Source organism: Chenopodium album, chromosome 18 (assembly GCF_948465745.1).
Source record: "Chenopodium album chromosome 18, dcCheAlbu1.1, whole genome shotgun sequence".
Lineage (NCBI taxonomy): Eukaryota > Viridiplantae > Streptophyta > Magnoliopsida > Caryophyllales > Amaranthaceae > Chenopodium > Chenopodium album.
The window spans coordinates 5,827,113-5,843,162 of record NC_137851.1 but is presented as its reverse complement, the minus strand read 5'-3'; the positions used below and the strand labels follow the sequence as shown (position 1 = coordinate 5,843,162).

Here is a 16,050-nt window from a genome sequence, read left to right as displayed (position 1 = left end):
AAAGACTTGAGTCAAACAATAAGACTTAATGAAAAGAATATTTGAAATAAAAAACATGTTACTGAAATTCATAAGTCAAGTGCATTGACATTTTATCAGAAATTTCTTGCATCAAAACTGCAACAGTTAATATTACTGGTGTGAAATTGAAGTGTCAAAAAAAAATAAAAAAAAAAAATAAAAAAAAAAATATTATAGAACAGACTCAATCACTCTGAAATACTGGACAAATTTTCACAATGTTAAGTTTCTCAGTTCCCCAATCAACTTCCTAACAAGAAGCTCGATCCCTCTCGAGCAACACATTGAAAATATTTATGTACACACTGATCCTACTTCTATACAAAACATTTAGCATCCCCTGCTCCTATCACCACCTTATGAAAGAGCCTGACAAATTCTCTCGATAGTCAACTAACGAACGACAATAAACAACGCTGATGTAGAAAATGGACAGCCATTCACACAAGGAAAAAAAAGTTCACCGGACTTTCATTAGTGTCATCGACCATACAGGGAATCATCATCTTCCAGCTCAGATGCTCCAAGCATAGCCAAAGCCAAATGAGACTTCATTTCACTTTTTGTTCGTTGTAATATTGGAGGAACGTAACTTCTTCGACTGCCTAAACTTGCCTTACCCTTAACAAGGCAGCCTTCTCCTCTTAGCAGAATGATGGCTTCATTGATGCTTGGCCTACTAGATTCTTCACCACTCACACAGGCAGCTGCAGCGCGTACCAATTGGGTTATAAGTTTTGAACTTTTAGGAGTAACTTTAGCTCGTGGGTCAAGCAAACTGTCAAATGCTGAGTTTCCCTGGTCCATTAGTGGCTTCGCCTGCAATAGCAAGAAACGATGACTTAGCACATTTTGATTCACACATGAATACAGCAGCAGACCACAACATTGTGATCTTCAAAAAAAGATTCACATTTACTCTGAAATTTTGAAATGCCCTCGTAAACTAAACTTTGGTACATTCAGAAACACTGGTATAGTTTTTAACTGCATAGGTGACTTGATTATTTGTGGATTTTGATACTCTTATCAAATCGAACTGCATAATTGTAAAGAATATGGTAGGACCATTACGAAGGAATCTCAAGGAAATTTTTGCTATAAAAACAGAAAAATTTCAAAAATTATCGATAAATGAACTTATGAGCCATGTCTTTGTCAAACTAATTATACACCGTACAGGCTGTTGGTGTTAGTCGCCATTATCCTCTACCAAACAGTGGGGGACTACCAAGAGTACTAACCATATTCATTAAAACTAAAAATCAGTTTGATGGCCTCACTAGAGTTAATGCTATAACCCTCTAGATGAACACTTGTACTAAGGAAAATAAAAAGGATCAATTCATCTTAATCCAGAACTAGTCAAATACAACAGTTTCAGCTCTTCTGGTCAGCGTATACAACGAAAGCAAACCTACAAATGTCATCATCAAAGTTAATGTTGTAACTTTCTTGGTGAATTGTTTGTTTTCAGGATGATATAAGGAGGAGCAATTATCATAAGACCTAATCGAAAACTAGACAGTGACTAGAAAATTAAGCTCGTCTGATCAGGGGCGCTTAATGAAAGGAATACAAGATTGAAGCAGTAACATACCCATTGAACCAAGTTCTCTTCTCCGGATGGCCTTGATGATTCTATTGGTTTTCGGCCTGTTATAAGCTCTAAAAGGACAACTCCAAAGGCATAAACATCAGTTTTATCGGATACCTTCCCGTGTTGGAAGTACTCAGGAGCCAAATATCTGCAAAAAAAATTCAGGATTCACTAAGTAAAGAAAAAAGTAGAATTGCTGCACAGAAAATAGATGAAAAACCAACTTTTTTCTTTTTCAAAATTGACAAACAATAATACTTGTATTTATTTGTAAATTCATACCCAAAGGTTCCTTTCACAGTTTTGCAAAGGAAAGGGACTGATGGTGCTGCGGTCCATGTTGCTAATCCGAAATCACATAGCTACAAAAATTCATAAATTCAGTTTAGAGTTTAGACATCTTATCATATATTAAAATCAAAACATAACATTAAATCCAGAAAGAAACCAGGAATTCACCTTTGGCCTTTTCTTGGAAGAGAGAAGAATATTGGAGGGCTTTATATCTCTATGAACAATACATTTTTCAGTTCCATTATGTAGATATGCAATAGCTTCTGCAATTCCTACAGCAACCTTATACCTTGCAGACCATGAAAGCGACGCGAAACCCTTCCCACTCTTCTTCTTACCTGCAAATAACATCTCATATTTAAATTTTCATCCAAAATTTACACAACACCAATGAAAAATCTCATAAAACAACAAAGAATCGCGCTAGCTATACCGTGCAAATGTCTCTCTAGGCTTCCACTGGACACATATTTGTAAACCAAGAACAAGCCTTCCTCAGGATCAATACAAAATCCCAAAAGAGGAACAATGTTTGGATGTTCAAGAGAACTTGCAATCATCAACTCTCTACAAAAAGCCTTTGTATTCTCCTTATCTTCTTTATCTAACCTCTTTACTGCCACTGCTGTTCTCAAAAATCCAACTCTACCTCTAAATACATAACTCAATGCACCTCTGCCCAATACTCTACCTGATTTCACATCAAATAAACACCAAAATCAATCCCATAATTTAACAATTATACTAAATGAAACAGAAAAGATTCAACTAAAATAAAAGCAACCCATTTATTTATTTACTTATTTTTTTTTGAAACCAAAGCAAACTATTTAATAACCTTAGAAATATCATGAATTGTAAATTTCTTTTATATATAACAAAAACAAAAAAGATAAAAACTTGTTGCAATTAATACAACAATCAACCAAAAAAAACCCCAGAAAAACACAAAACCAAAGTGAAGCAACCCATACAATCAGCACAAAAACGAACAAAAACCCAGAAAAAGAATGAACTAAATAAAAGCAAACCCATATTAAATTCAAGAAATTATGAAAAACAAAAAAAACCCATGAAAGTACCTTCAGAGAAATTGCGGGTAGCAGAAAGAATTTCAGCAAAGCTAAACCTGATCAAAGAGTTAGCAACAGGTGAAATACTCTTCTCCAATGATTCAATCCTTCGCCATTTTAGCTCTTTGGAGTTGGAATCACTCGAATTATTATCCAAATTCACCATTAAAATAGTAGTAGAAGAGTTCAAATTAGCAGTTTTTAAGGAATCAAGTTCCTTTTGAGAACATAAACTGAACCTAAAAGAGGAGTGAACTGAGTGAGGTTCACAGTTTGCTAAATCACCACCAGATTCTGCAAGTAACCATGCTTTATTATGCTCTGAATTACTCTTCTTTTGCCCTTCATTTTTGCCCATTTTTGGTACAAAACAACCAAACCCAAAATCCCAAATCATATTCATCAAAAAAGATTTAAACTTTAATTCATTGTAATTATCACAATAATCATCCTCATCATTGTCAATAGTATCACTATAAGCAGGGATTAAAGAGAGAGAATTTGAAGAATTTGTAAGAATTTGTTGGTTTTCAGTGTAATCACATTGGGAAAACCCCATTTTAGATCTCAAAAAAGATACAAAAAACACAGAAAAAATTATAAAGAAGGATGAAAGAAAGATTGCTACTTTACTTGAAAGAGAGGAACAGAATACAACAGCTTTTGAGAAAGAGAGAGATTATGAGAAATTTTTAAAGTATGTGAATAATATTAAAAAAAAAAAATTGAAATATGAGTGATTAGAGTAAACCAAGATATTAATAATTAATAAAAATTGTTGGATGATAAAGATTTAATTAAATGAAGAGGGGGGTGAGGGGGGTGGGCTGTTGAAGATGCTTGATGTTGAGGAGAATGAAGACAATAAGCACCTACTTGGGACCGTTACTCCATTATTTGGAGGGTAGTGAGGTTGGGTGATCGATTTATTAGGGGGGTTTATAGTGTGTTTTCGGGGATTGATTAATCGACCTAAATAGAGGGTTTTTTTGGATGGAAGAAGTCGTCCACGTATTGTTTTTTGGTAAGCATTTATGTTTATCGGGTTTAAACTTTGGATTATGAGTTTATATTAGGCGAAATTTGTCTACTAATGATCTTTTAGGATGTACTTCATATTATGATCAAATCTTAAAGATTGAGATATCGTATGCCTAAAAGGAAAGAAAATATATGGTAAAGATTTGTGCGTATATATCTTTATAATTTGGATATTACTCATATTAGTCATAAATATATAGATTGGACTTAAGTAACTATAGGGTGAAAAGGTTCAATTCAAGAGAATAAAGTGTAGAAAAATATAAGGTCTTTGACCTCTTTGTCTTGAAAATATTATCGATTTGACAATTTAGGTTTTATTCGGTAACTAAACTGATTTTTACTATTAAAAGTTTCTTTTACTTATTAGAAGCGATTATACATTTATACCTCATAAGTCATCACCAATAATTTTTATATTTACTTAATAAAATTGGTTTTAATAAAAATCTAAAATTGGTGTGAATAGTTGCCATGTTGGAAAATCAAAATAAAATGATTGGTCAATCAATGAGATTTGAAAAAGAGTGGGATAAAAGTGGTCTATATATATCTACCTAAGAAGAGAAAAGAAAAGAAAAGAACAAGATATGAAAGGTTGTGACTTGTAAAAAAGATATGGGGATTTGGACGTTGGGATATGAAGATTAAAAAAAGTATTAATAATAATGATAATAGGATAATTAGTAGCCAAATTAAACAAGTATGATTACTAGTTTGGTGACCATCCGACACTTTTTCATTCTTCACCCCTTAGCAACTAAGCATGACAGATGAGATGTGTTTATTTATAGCTTCATTTCCTCACCACTTGAAATGCACACTTTTGTAATACATAGTGTTTATTTGTTATTGCTACGTATATACTCTGTACTTCATAAGTAATTAAATATTTCGTATATTATATGATATTATGATTTATATTTTAAAAGTTTATGCAAAACAGATTTGAATTATTAAGCATTGATTATAAAAATATACAAGATATTAATATGAAGTAGTACTTGGAATCTATTTTTAACCCTCACCCCTCTCGAGCTTAAATATAACATCCCGAATTTCCGATAAAGTAAGCCAAGCAATAAGGGTATAAGATTTCATTTAATTTTTTTTTTTTTCATCTTTCATTTATTCATTTTATATTTTTCTAGATCAATCTCTTTTGAGATTTAGGGTTGGGGTTGTTGTATTTCCTTTGTTTGTTTATGGGACACAAGATTACAAACACTTTTATACAAAACTTTTATGCTTTGAAAACTTCAAATGTTGGCTAAAATTGATTTGCAAAAAGTGTGGTGAAGGTGTAAGTGTCATTTCTTAGAACACACGAATTGACTTTTACTTATATTTCTTGACCATAATTATCATTAGTGATCACTACTCCTATATTTTAATAAATAAACTTAGGGTTTATTACAATTTTTATTTCACAGTTTAATTTTGTTATAATTTTTACTAATGCACAACTAAAAATATTACAGTATAAATGATACATTAAAAAAAAAGAAAAAAAAAAACAGAAGACGTATTAATTAATATAGTAGTATAAGATAACTAGATATTGGGAAAAAAAAAATTAGGAAAATCAAACATCAAAATAGAAAGTGTAACAATCAGTATGAAGTACTACTATATTAGTAAGATACATGTATTATGTGCATGACATGTGTTGTGAATGCATTAATTAATGGAATGACATCGGCAGATTAAGGAAAATGGGAAAAAAGAAGTCACAATCAAATTAAAATTGGTTAGAATTGGATATACTACCTTCTTCCTTCCTTTGGTTTTATTCAGCTTTCTGCCAAAACTAACCGGTTTTTAGGTATGAACTTTCTAATAATTATTGGTTATGGCTTCTTAGGTGCCTATATATTTTTTTCTTTTATTTACAACAATAAAGGACAAACCTTAAGAATATAGCAAAATACTCCTTATAATGCATAATCTAAGGAAGAAAAAAATGAATTAAATAACAATGATGCAAAATAATTTAAATTCATATTTAAGAAGTATGGAATTCAATTCTACATGGTCTTTTATGAAAATCGTAAAGGGTATCAACTATCATTATTTTAATTTTAAAGCAATTAATACTGATTATGCTAAGAAACATGGGTGCGGGCCTTGTAGTAGTCATTCAGAATGATTTGAACTAAAACAAGCTCTATGTGATTTGACGTAAAATGTTTTCAAGAGAAAATGATTTTTTACTAAAAAAAATTACTCCATAGTTTGTAATGAAACAAAAATTACATTTTCAATTGTGTTTCACTTTTTTATTTGGTTTTGAAATAATAATAAAGGAGAAAATGGAAATGGAAGAGAGAAGGTGGATTGGATGCTTTTATTTGTAGGGCTAATTAATTGATCATTTTGGATTGTTATCACTCTCAATTTGTAGGGCTTTTAAATGCTCACGACAAGATAGCAATTTATGTAAGAAGCTACTGAGTGGTCGGTTGAAAGTGGTAGTTATTCAATTGTTAGTTTGATACTCTCCCTCCTTTAAAACCCTGAATAAAAGGGTCACCTAATATTATAATTCATAATTCTAAGGAAAGAAGAATTGTTTGTATGTTATTTTTCTTCCCCTTATCACTTCATCAATATATTACTACCCCGTTTCATATTATTTAGTATTTACAACGATTTAATTTGACATAAAATAAAGAGAAAAAATGTCTAATCATTGCAAATGATATGAAATGGAAGTAGTAATATTTATGCATTAACCTTATTATTGTGATATGTAAAAATCATCCAATGTTGAACCAATCAATTACCAGCACAATCATTATGCAAAACACAATATGAAAGTACTCGTATAAGACTAAACTTAAAAATTAACAAATACATCAATTGATAAATACGTATCTATACATACAAGTGTACAACAATTAAATTAAACCAACCTTATTGTAGCATAAATTATGTTCGTATTTTTATTATAATTTAAACACAATTGTATCCTATAACTTTTAATTAGCCTAAACATGCATGTAATTGTAAACCAACGTTGTTAAAATTTCAACAAAACAGCAGTAGGTACATAGCCGACAAGTAAATATGTTTAAACCAATAAAAAGTAAGTAATTTAAATAATGTAATTTGCTATTTTATGCATAAACGTGTAGCTCACCTGTGACTGGTAAAGAAAAGGCATTTTGGACTAAAAAAACATAGAAGTAGGCGAACGATATATTTCAAATTAGTCAATAACACAAGGTTTTTTATAATTTTTATTGTAGTCGTGTATAAGAGGACTTTATAATATATCACCAAACTCATCTTAACTAAGAATTTAAACTTTTCTTATCTTGGTTGATTGTGATTGCACATATTTTGCACACGCAAGAAAACAACTCCAAAACAAAACTAATGTGAAAATAAAAATAGTATTTGATGTACCTAAACTAATTAAGCGTCTTTATAAAAACTAACCATATGGTATATATGAGGATGACAATCAACTTGTATATATTAAGAAGTTAATACCGTTTTAAATTTAGTACATGAAATAGATAATCTAGTTGGAGTTGAGGTAAACGTATGGTATTCAGTAGAGCTCTCACCTTATGATTAAGACAGTTTAATTAATAAATATTTATTACCCTCAACCTCAACTACATAATTATATTGTGGGTATTTTCCTTTGAATTTTAAAATTACTCGTATAGGTATCTAAATGCCTAGAATTTTATGTGATCAAGTTGTGTCACTTGTGGCTAGTAAATCTCTTAGTAAAATAAAACATACATAGTAATATACTCACTCCGTCTCTAAATTACATTCCTACTTTTCTCTATTATGTGAGTAATAAATGCTAGAAGTAGGAATGTAATTTAGGGACGAAGGGAGTACAAATAAAGTAGGCCAAGTTAGTATTTAGAGAATTTTAATCCTTTTATAACAAATTATAACTTTTCTAGTAAAAATGCAAAGCATTTACTGAATAGTGAGAGTAACTTTCATCAAGAAAATCTCTTCTAAAATGAGTCTGGTAAAACAAACACCTAAATTCATGTTTAATAATCGAAGATCGATACATAGGCAATATAGCCAATTGTTCTAATAAGCTCCTATCTCATTCACCAACTTACTTAGCTTAGCTTGACTGTGTATGGAAGTATGGAACTACTACACAGAGTACACACTACCCATATACTCGTACAGTTGTACATAAATACGGTATATATACTCATCACAATTTCTCAAGACAGCAAGTAAATAAAAGGTGGAAAATATTAGAAATGTGGGACCCATAAGATAGGGTCAATAATATTCCTTAATCCTCATGCACTTAAGGTGACCCTAATTAAAACCAAGTGGGCCATAAAATACCTAAGGAGACATAATATCTTACACAAGTCGTACATTGGATCATATTAAAACCATATCTTATAACAAACACTCCTATCATTTTGACACTTATTAATTATATTATGGTAATTGTAAGGTGTACATCAACAACAATTAGGGGCCACAAAACTATGAAAATGAATGAAATTAAACTTCTTCAATTACATCTTTTGTCTCTATATAATATATATTAATGCAAATACATGCATGTTCATAGATCGAATTACTTTCTAATGAACCCACTAATTATGTAATTATGGTTTTCCCATGCATGATGAGTTGCCAAAAATCAATCATTTTGCAACATTATATTAAAATATAATATATATTATGCTGTAATGATTTAGCCTAAAAACTCATTTTCAACTCAACAAAAGGGCTGAACATGAATCACAATAATGAATAATCCACATACATACTCTAGAATTCTTTTGATTTTTTGAAGATTTTGTGATTGTTTTATTTGTTTATACACGTGTATATGATATTAATTTGCACATGACCCTTTCACCTACCTTTAATTGTAGTTTGTTCGAGTAATAAGAATGAATTCTTTTACAAATTGGCCAAAACTATATACGTAGTATATTTTTGATAATTATTGCACATCGATCAACAACAGTCGATGCATGATCTATTAATCAACCAATAATCATAAATAATCTCATTTTTGTAAATGTACAAGAAAAATCTAATCTTTTGGTATTACTTGTGAGTTGTGATAGTGCACCTCACCTTTATGAGCAAATTAAAAAATACGGAGTACTAATTTAGTAAAGCAATCTTTCTGCAAAACATTATGAATATGCATGAAAAATAATTATAATGCTTCATACATAATATTCTTCCCATCATTTGCAACAATTCCTTAAAATTTATATTAACGGATTAGTATTTCTTTATTTACGAAAAAAAGGTGCTTCAATAATTTACTTAGCTAGTGATTTTATTATATTTGTTTTTTCGTATTTATAGAGTCACAAGGGGGGGTGAGAATCGATTCCAGGATTCCCCGAAACATGATAGGAAGCTCTAACCACTTGAGTTATCCCTCACTCGATCTCAGGTTTTATTATATTTGTAGATGTGTACGTATGTTTTTTAGAAAATATAATTAAGTGCGCGTTATATCATATATCGTATTATTTTTCAATAGTGTACACTCACTTATTAGAAGAATAATGTTGAGGATAAACTATTAAACAAAGACATGCATGCTGACTAAACTTTGAAATTAAAATATGAGTCTTATATATTTTAAAATTTTTGAATTTCTCACAAAATACAATGACAGTCAAATTATAATACTAGTGTTTACTGTTACATAACTAAGATTTGGAATGATTTCATTAAACTATGAAAGGGATTGGTTCTAGAAGGCTTGCAAAATTCTTACACATATAAACTAAATGAAATATATTAAGAATTTATAGTAACTTGTTTAGTTAAGCAAAACATTAATAGGAGAAATTTCGCTAGAGAGCAAAACTAAGCTTACCAAATTTTGGGGAATTATTATTTTAGTGATAAGCTAGAAATAATGGGCCCATCATCACGTGTGCATGAGAAACTTGGCTATTGGAGAATGGGTTATTGTGTTAGTTCGTGATCGATCTACCTCTTTACGTGCTTCCTTGCCTCAAGAATCATTAAAAGTTTAAAACTACTCTTAATTTAATTGCCTTCACCGTTACTCCATTTGCATGTTATATGGTACGTGGTCTCATTAAAGAACCGTACCAATGTACCGTGCATGCATGTTAGTTTATGTTATATTCACAATGTGAATGCATGCCTTTATGTGCAATTTATAGTTTGTAATATCGAGCCATACATTATTCTAGGCATCTAGCTCCCTACAGTACAACGACCACATACGTACGTACATATTGAAAGAATATAATAAAATTTTACAGTATTGTGCTTTTATTTTAACATGACTCAAAGTATACAAAATAAAAGACGTAAATGGTTTAAATTAAAAAGTGGAAAAAAAATAAAAAATAAAAGTCGTTAGTTAGAATTATGGCTTGGTATCGAGCTATCCATTAAAATCTAGGCATCTAGCTCCCAAACAGTACACATTGAAATAAATATAATAAATTCTGTCATAAGTACATAACTATAATTTTACGTTATGCGAGTATGATTTAAGCCTTTAAGATGTTTAGAGTGACTGATGTGACTGCAAAGAGCCAAAGAGTAGTATGGTAAAAGGGAAATAAATAAATAATAATAATAATAATAATAATAATAATAATATTACCTCCGTTTTTTTTTAATTGACACATTTTGGCTTTAGTACTATTTACTCGTACACTTTCCTTTGACCGTGTTTCGTTTGTGCTTTATACGTAATAAAAAATATAATCATGTGTGATTTTTGTTAGATTCGTCGCGATATATACTTTCAAAATATCAACTTTTCATAATTTTTGCTTATTGATAATTAAAGATATGAATGGTTGAAGTTATGCATTGACAAACGTGACTAAAGAAACGTGTCAACTAAAAAGAAACAGAGGAAATATAATGTAATAAATACTACCTCCGTTAATAGTTTTGTGCAACTTTGGGGCTTGACACGGTCGCTAATGTAATTTGATAATGGTGATTAATGTATTCTAAGGGTATGTAATTAAGGTAGAGAGAGAATGTTTGGATAATTAATCAACCACCCACTGCCACCACCAAGACCAACCAACACCGCCTTCACCAACACTACCACCGCGGCACCACCTTCACCAACACCACCGCCGCCTTCAACGCCGCCTTTACCACCACCACTACCAACCCCACAATTCCCATCTATGCAAAACCCACCAGCCCCACAAAACCGAAGCCACCAGCCCATAGATCCGACGGAAACCACCACCACCACCATTCTCACGAAAACCCCACGAAACCACCACCAGCCCATAGATCCGACGGAAACCACCACCACCATTCTCACGAAACCATCACGAAACCACCACAAAACCACCACCACCATTTTCACGAAACCCCCCATAGATCCTACAGAAACCCATTACAAAATCATCACCACCAATTCAACAAACCTATCACGAATTCAATTTCTTGAAAGTTGAAGAGAGAGAAAGAAGATCTAAAAAGATGAAGAAAGATAATGATATGGAAAGAGGAGAGAGAAAATATGGGGGAAGATGAAGATGAATGAAGATGAAGGTGGTTTTGGGTTTCTTGTGTTGAAGATGAAGAGTTGATGAATTAAATTGGGTTGGTTGGGGTAAAAATTGGGTGAGAAATTAGTGATTAATTAAATCTGATTATAGTTAGTAAATTGTGTTTAAATTTTTTAAATGAGGGTAAAATTGACATTTAACTAGTTTTTTTTTACTAAAAGAGGAAAAAAAAATTTGATTGCACATAATGTTTAGCGGACAAAAATAGTAAAAGTTGTACAAAACAATTAACAAAGGTAGAATATTCAACTTAAAATAATAATTAAGCCATGATTGTGAGCGTGCCGGAGTGGTTATCGGGCATGACTAGAAATCATGTGGGCTTTGCCCGCGCAGGTTCGAATCCTGCCGCTCACGATTCTCTTACCTTTTTTTTAAGACCAATAAAAGGAAAAGAGAAAAAAAATTGATTAGACGCTAGAAGGAGGGGTCGCCTCCGACCTTGTGGTTAACAGCCACACGCTCTAACCAACTGAGCTATTCCAGCTTTATTGCTTATCTAATTCATTGATTTGTTTATATCTTAAACTACATTAATATGAATAATCTTAATAATACGAAAAATTATTACTACTAATAAAATTATTAGAGTTTGGTTCATAAATCAGAATACAATTCACACTTCTTCCTCTCAAATTAAGACCACTTAATCTTCCATTATACAATATATGGACTTTACAGAGCTCAGCAGGCACATGAAGTTGGTTGTTCCGGGCAGCGATGGAGCCACATTTATAACATCAACTTCATAGCTGATATTCTCTGTGGGTAAGTTCACATGCATAATATTGTAAGGCAACTGAGGAAGATCATGTTTATCGAGTGTTGTTGAACGCAAAGAGGTCGAATGATGATATTATAAAAGTTGGTAATAAAACTTGAGCTTTTCTGTTCACATCAACTTCATCATAGAGCAACCCTTTATAAAAATTGCATGAAATTGTAAATAACTAAGGCAAACTGATCCATGTAATTCATCAGAGAAACATTTTATAAAAATTGCATGAAATTGTAAATAACTAAGGCAAACTGCTCCATGTAATTCATCAGAGAAACATTGTACAGAGTTCTCGTATAATGTCTCACTTATTGACGGTATATTCTGAAATCTCTTGTTCATGTACTAATTTTTTTTTTTTTTTTTTTTTGTCAATTCTGATTAAGATCATTTGCGAAGAGAATGTAGAAAATCTGGTTAAATACATCACCAACCATGAGTAATTCAGGGGTGGAACAGAGTTTCACACCCTACCACGCTTTTATTGTCCTACTTTTTTCAGGACAGCTCAGTCTGAAATATCCATGTTGGTTTTCCTTTGTATCAAGTATCAACCAAGGACATCTGGAGTTGATGCGGAAGTTACATTTCAGCACAAATCATGAGGATGAAAATGAGTGCCACAAAACCAAGGGCTATTAAGCATTATAGTACAAGACAACACCGGGCACATGAGAAAAACTTCAATGCTCAAACACATGAAAAAGAAATATGGATAAAAACGAACATAAGTATTTTCTCCCTTATTTACAGAAGAAGGAAAAAAAACCATCATAAGATCAATTGTACAGTTCTGGCTACTGAGTACAGGGCGTGCCTTCAGAAACATTTTTGGAAAGGGAAACAAATTAGTGTTTAGATTTTATGATTATAATGTTGACTGCTATCCTTGTTACCCCAGATCAGCGAGTATCCCTGAGTGAGTATGACATCACACCGGCAGATCAAAATTATGCCAATGCTTCTAAAGGCTCCCACTTGTGTCAAGGTAAGGGGAACACAGTCCACACCCTTGCAACAGAGAGGCTGTTTGAAATCTGGAAATGACATAGGAAGCCTGGAGAGTGATAAAGCAAACCTAACGAAGTTTCCACTTCCTAAATAGTTCATCATATACAGGACCTTTTCCTGCCTTTACTAGGTTTTGTTTCAATTTAGACAGTGTAAAGGAACTCAACTTTATCTTCCGTTCAATCATGTCTTCAGCATACTTAACTGCCTCTTGAACTCTATTGCAGTCACGAAGCCCTAAAACCAAGAAATTCCCAGTCTCTTCCAACTCAGAATGATAATGCTCAACCATGAATTTCCAGACCTTAATAGCCATGTATGGATCCCCAGAGTCTAAGTAAAGACTAATAGCAGCAATACAATTAGCTTGGGTTGGTAAAAATTCATTCTTCACCATCTCGGCAAATACAGATGAAAGCTCATCAAGCTTACGACTCTTAACTAAGTATTGAAACAAAGTATTATAACTCTTTGAATCTGGAAATACACCATCATAAACCATCTCATCCAAATACCTCCTAGCTATATCAAAATTAGCAAGATGAGAATGCAAAGAAATCATCATATTGTACATTTGAGTGTCAGGCCTGAAATCGCTCCTCACTGTCATCGCTTCCCACAGCAAGGAAGCTCCTCGGGCATCACTCTTCCTCACACAATCCTCCAAGGCAAACCCAAAAAACTTCATCCCAGGGGAACACCTCCTCTCCTTCATGGTATTCAAGAACTTCAAAGCTTCATGAAATCCACTTGGAGCCTTAATCAATGTGCACAAAAACGAGTCATAAGCCGGCACATTCCTAGGGTCCCAACCAATCTCCTCCACCATCTCTCCAAAAGTCCGCTTCGCACCAGCTACATTCCCTTCATTCTCCCACCCCTCCAACAAAATAGCAAACGAATCAGCATCCAACCTAATCTTATCCTTAGCAATCCTCAAAAACTCATCTGCTTTCTCCGTCTTCCCTTCCTTACAAATCGCACTCAATAGCGAATTCAATGCCACAATGTCCCTAGGAACACCATACTGATCCATAACCTCGAACGTCATAAACGTCTCATCAACTCGATTCCCTAACACATAACTACTAAAAACCGATGCAAAAGTCGCAAGCGAAAGAATCCCTTCTTCCTTCATAGACTTAATTGCATCCCACATTGCATCAAACAATGAATTCTTCCCTAACATATCAACAACTAAATTCCAAGCATAAGGGCTATGTCTATCATTCAATTGGTGACCTGCCCACCTAAAGAACTTCACAGCAGCAGCAGGATAACCATATGACAATTTAAGAACTTGTTCAACATCTTCCTGAGTTACCCTAATACCATTATCATCTAGAACTTTTGCAACTGATAAAGGTGGGGTACTAGCTACAATTTCACATATTAATTTGATTTTTGGGGGTAAATTTGGGGATTCAAGATACGAAATAAAAGCTGGGCGATGCTTACCCAAATCATGAATTTGGCGTTGAGGGCTTTTGCCGTGAATATGGTGGTGCTTCTTCGATGATGGTGGTGATGGAGATCGATCGCGGCCATGACGCCGCTTTGATTGCTTCATTATGCAATCATTTCGATGGAGAAAACCCAGAAATTTTGGTGATTAAAGGGAAAATTGTGTTAGGGTTTCGGAGAGTTAGAATGAAAAAGATGATTTTTTTTACTGGAAAATGGAAGTCTGGCATAAACCCTAATTCAATTTGGGATTTTTTTTTTTTTTTTTTTTTAATTCCCCAATTTTAAGTCTCTCTCACAAATTTCCTGAGCTAAGGCCTAGGGCCATGGCCCCATGCCTGATCTAATTTGGTTAACAAAAGGGAAAAGGGGTAATATTGGTTTTTTTTGGAGGGCGCGGTAAGTAAAGAGAGGTTACACACTTACACTTATATTTAGCAATTATGAAATAAAAGGGATAAGAAGAGAGGATAAACTGATAAAGATAGGGAATTGATAGGTGGGACAACGATAAATAATTTTTAATTGGAATATTATTGCCCTTATTTGATATAAATTTGTTTAGACTAGTGTATGCATGCTTGATTTTGTTTATGGGTTAAATGGTTAATTATTGAATTAACAACTAGTAAATTAATAGAATGAAAAACATAAAATTTGAAATTTGATAATATGAGAATTGGGGGGAAAGTGAACAAACTCAACAAAGATTATAAATTTTATAATTTAGTAATGTATCATTATGGGGTGAGTCTGAGCCTTGCTATGTTGCTCTATTATGTATACAATCTTAACATCTAATACATTTTTTTTATTATTATAATGCTCCTTATTAAATTGAAATGCATGACAGAATCACTCATTCATTGGTGTTACTTATACGACGGTTGTGTGTTAGAATAAGTTAATCTAGAAAAATCTAAAGGTATATCCAATGTAAATCTAGGACATAGTCTAGAAAAATCTAGTGAGATAATATCTAGAAAGTCCTAGCAAAATATTACGAGTAGTTGTTCTAGAATAATAGCATTTGATATTATCATAATTTGTATGAAAAATGTAGAATAATCTAGATTAACCTATGTGACTTCTATAAATATGTGATAGCATCAAAATATGTAGTGTGGAGTCATACAAATACTTCCCATAATATCCATAAGCAAGAGTTCTTTAAGATCAACCTCCAATTTCTAATGAATGAAA

General features: G+C 32.4%; 2 protein-coding genes and 2 non-coding genes across 4 annotated transcripts; 1 reads left to right on the top strand and 3 right to left on the bottom strand.

Annotated features, from left to right (window-relative positions):
* Positions 1-40: 40 nt before the first annotated feature.
* On the bottom strand, positions 41-3,757 carry LOC145592853 (putative serine/threonine-protein kinase PBL7). Its single transcript, XM_081649355.1, has 6 exons — positions 2,998-3,757; positions 2,349-2,606; positions 2,081-2,253; positions 1,904-1,983; positions 1,622-1,769; positions 41-840 (listed from the first exon to the last, which is right to left on the bottom strand). Exons 1-6 carry the CDS (start codon positions 3,545-3,547, stop codon positions 502-504), a joined length of 1,548 nt encoding a protein of 515 aa, XP_081505481.1. The 5' UTR covers positions 3,548-3,757; the 3' UTR covers positions 41-501.
* Positions 3,758-11,869: 8,112 nt separating this feature from the next.
* Positions 11,870-11,951, top strand: TRNAS-AGA (transfer RNA serine (anticodon AGA)). Its single transcript has one exon. It is a non-coding gene; the product is annotated as a tRNA-Ser (tRNA).
* Positions 11,952-12,009: 58 nt separating this feature from the next.
* Positions 12,010-12,081, bottom strand: TRNAN-GUU (transfer RNA asparagine (anticodon GUU)). Its single transcript has one exon. It is a non-coding gene; the product is annotated as a tRNA-Asn (tRNA).
* Positions 12,082-13,071: 990 nt separating this feature from the next.
* Positions 13,072-15,104, bottom strand: LOC145592851 (pentatricopeptide repeat-containing protein At5g15010, mitochondrial-like). Its single transcript, XM_081649354.1, has one exon. It carries the CDS (start codon positions 14,951-14,953, stop codon positions 13,451-13,453), a length of 1,503 nt encoding a protein of 500 aa, XP_081505480.1. The 5' UTR covers positions 14,954-15,104; the 3' UTR covers positions 13,072-13,450.
* Positions 15,105-16,050: the final 946 nt, after the last annotated feature.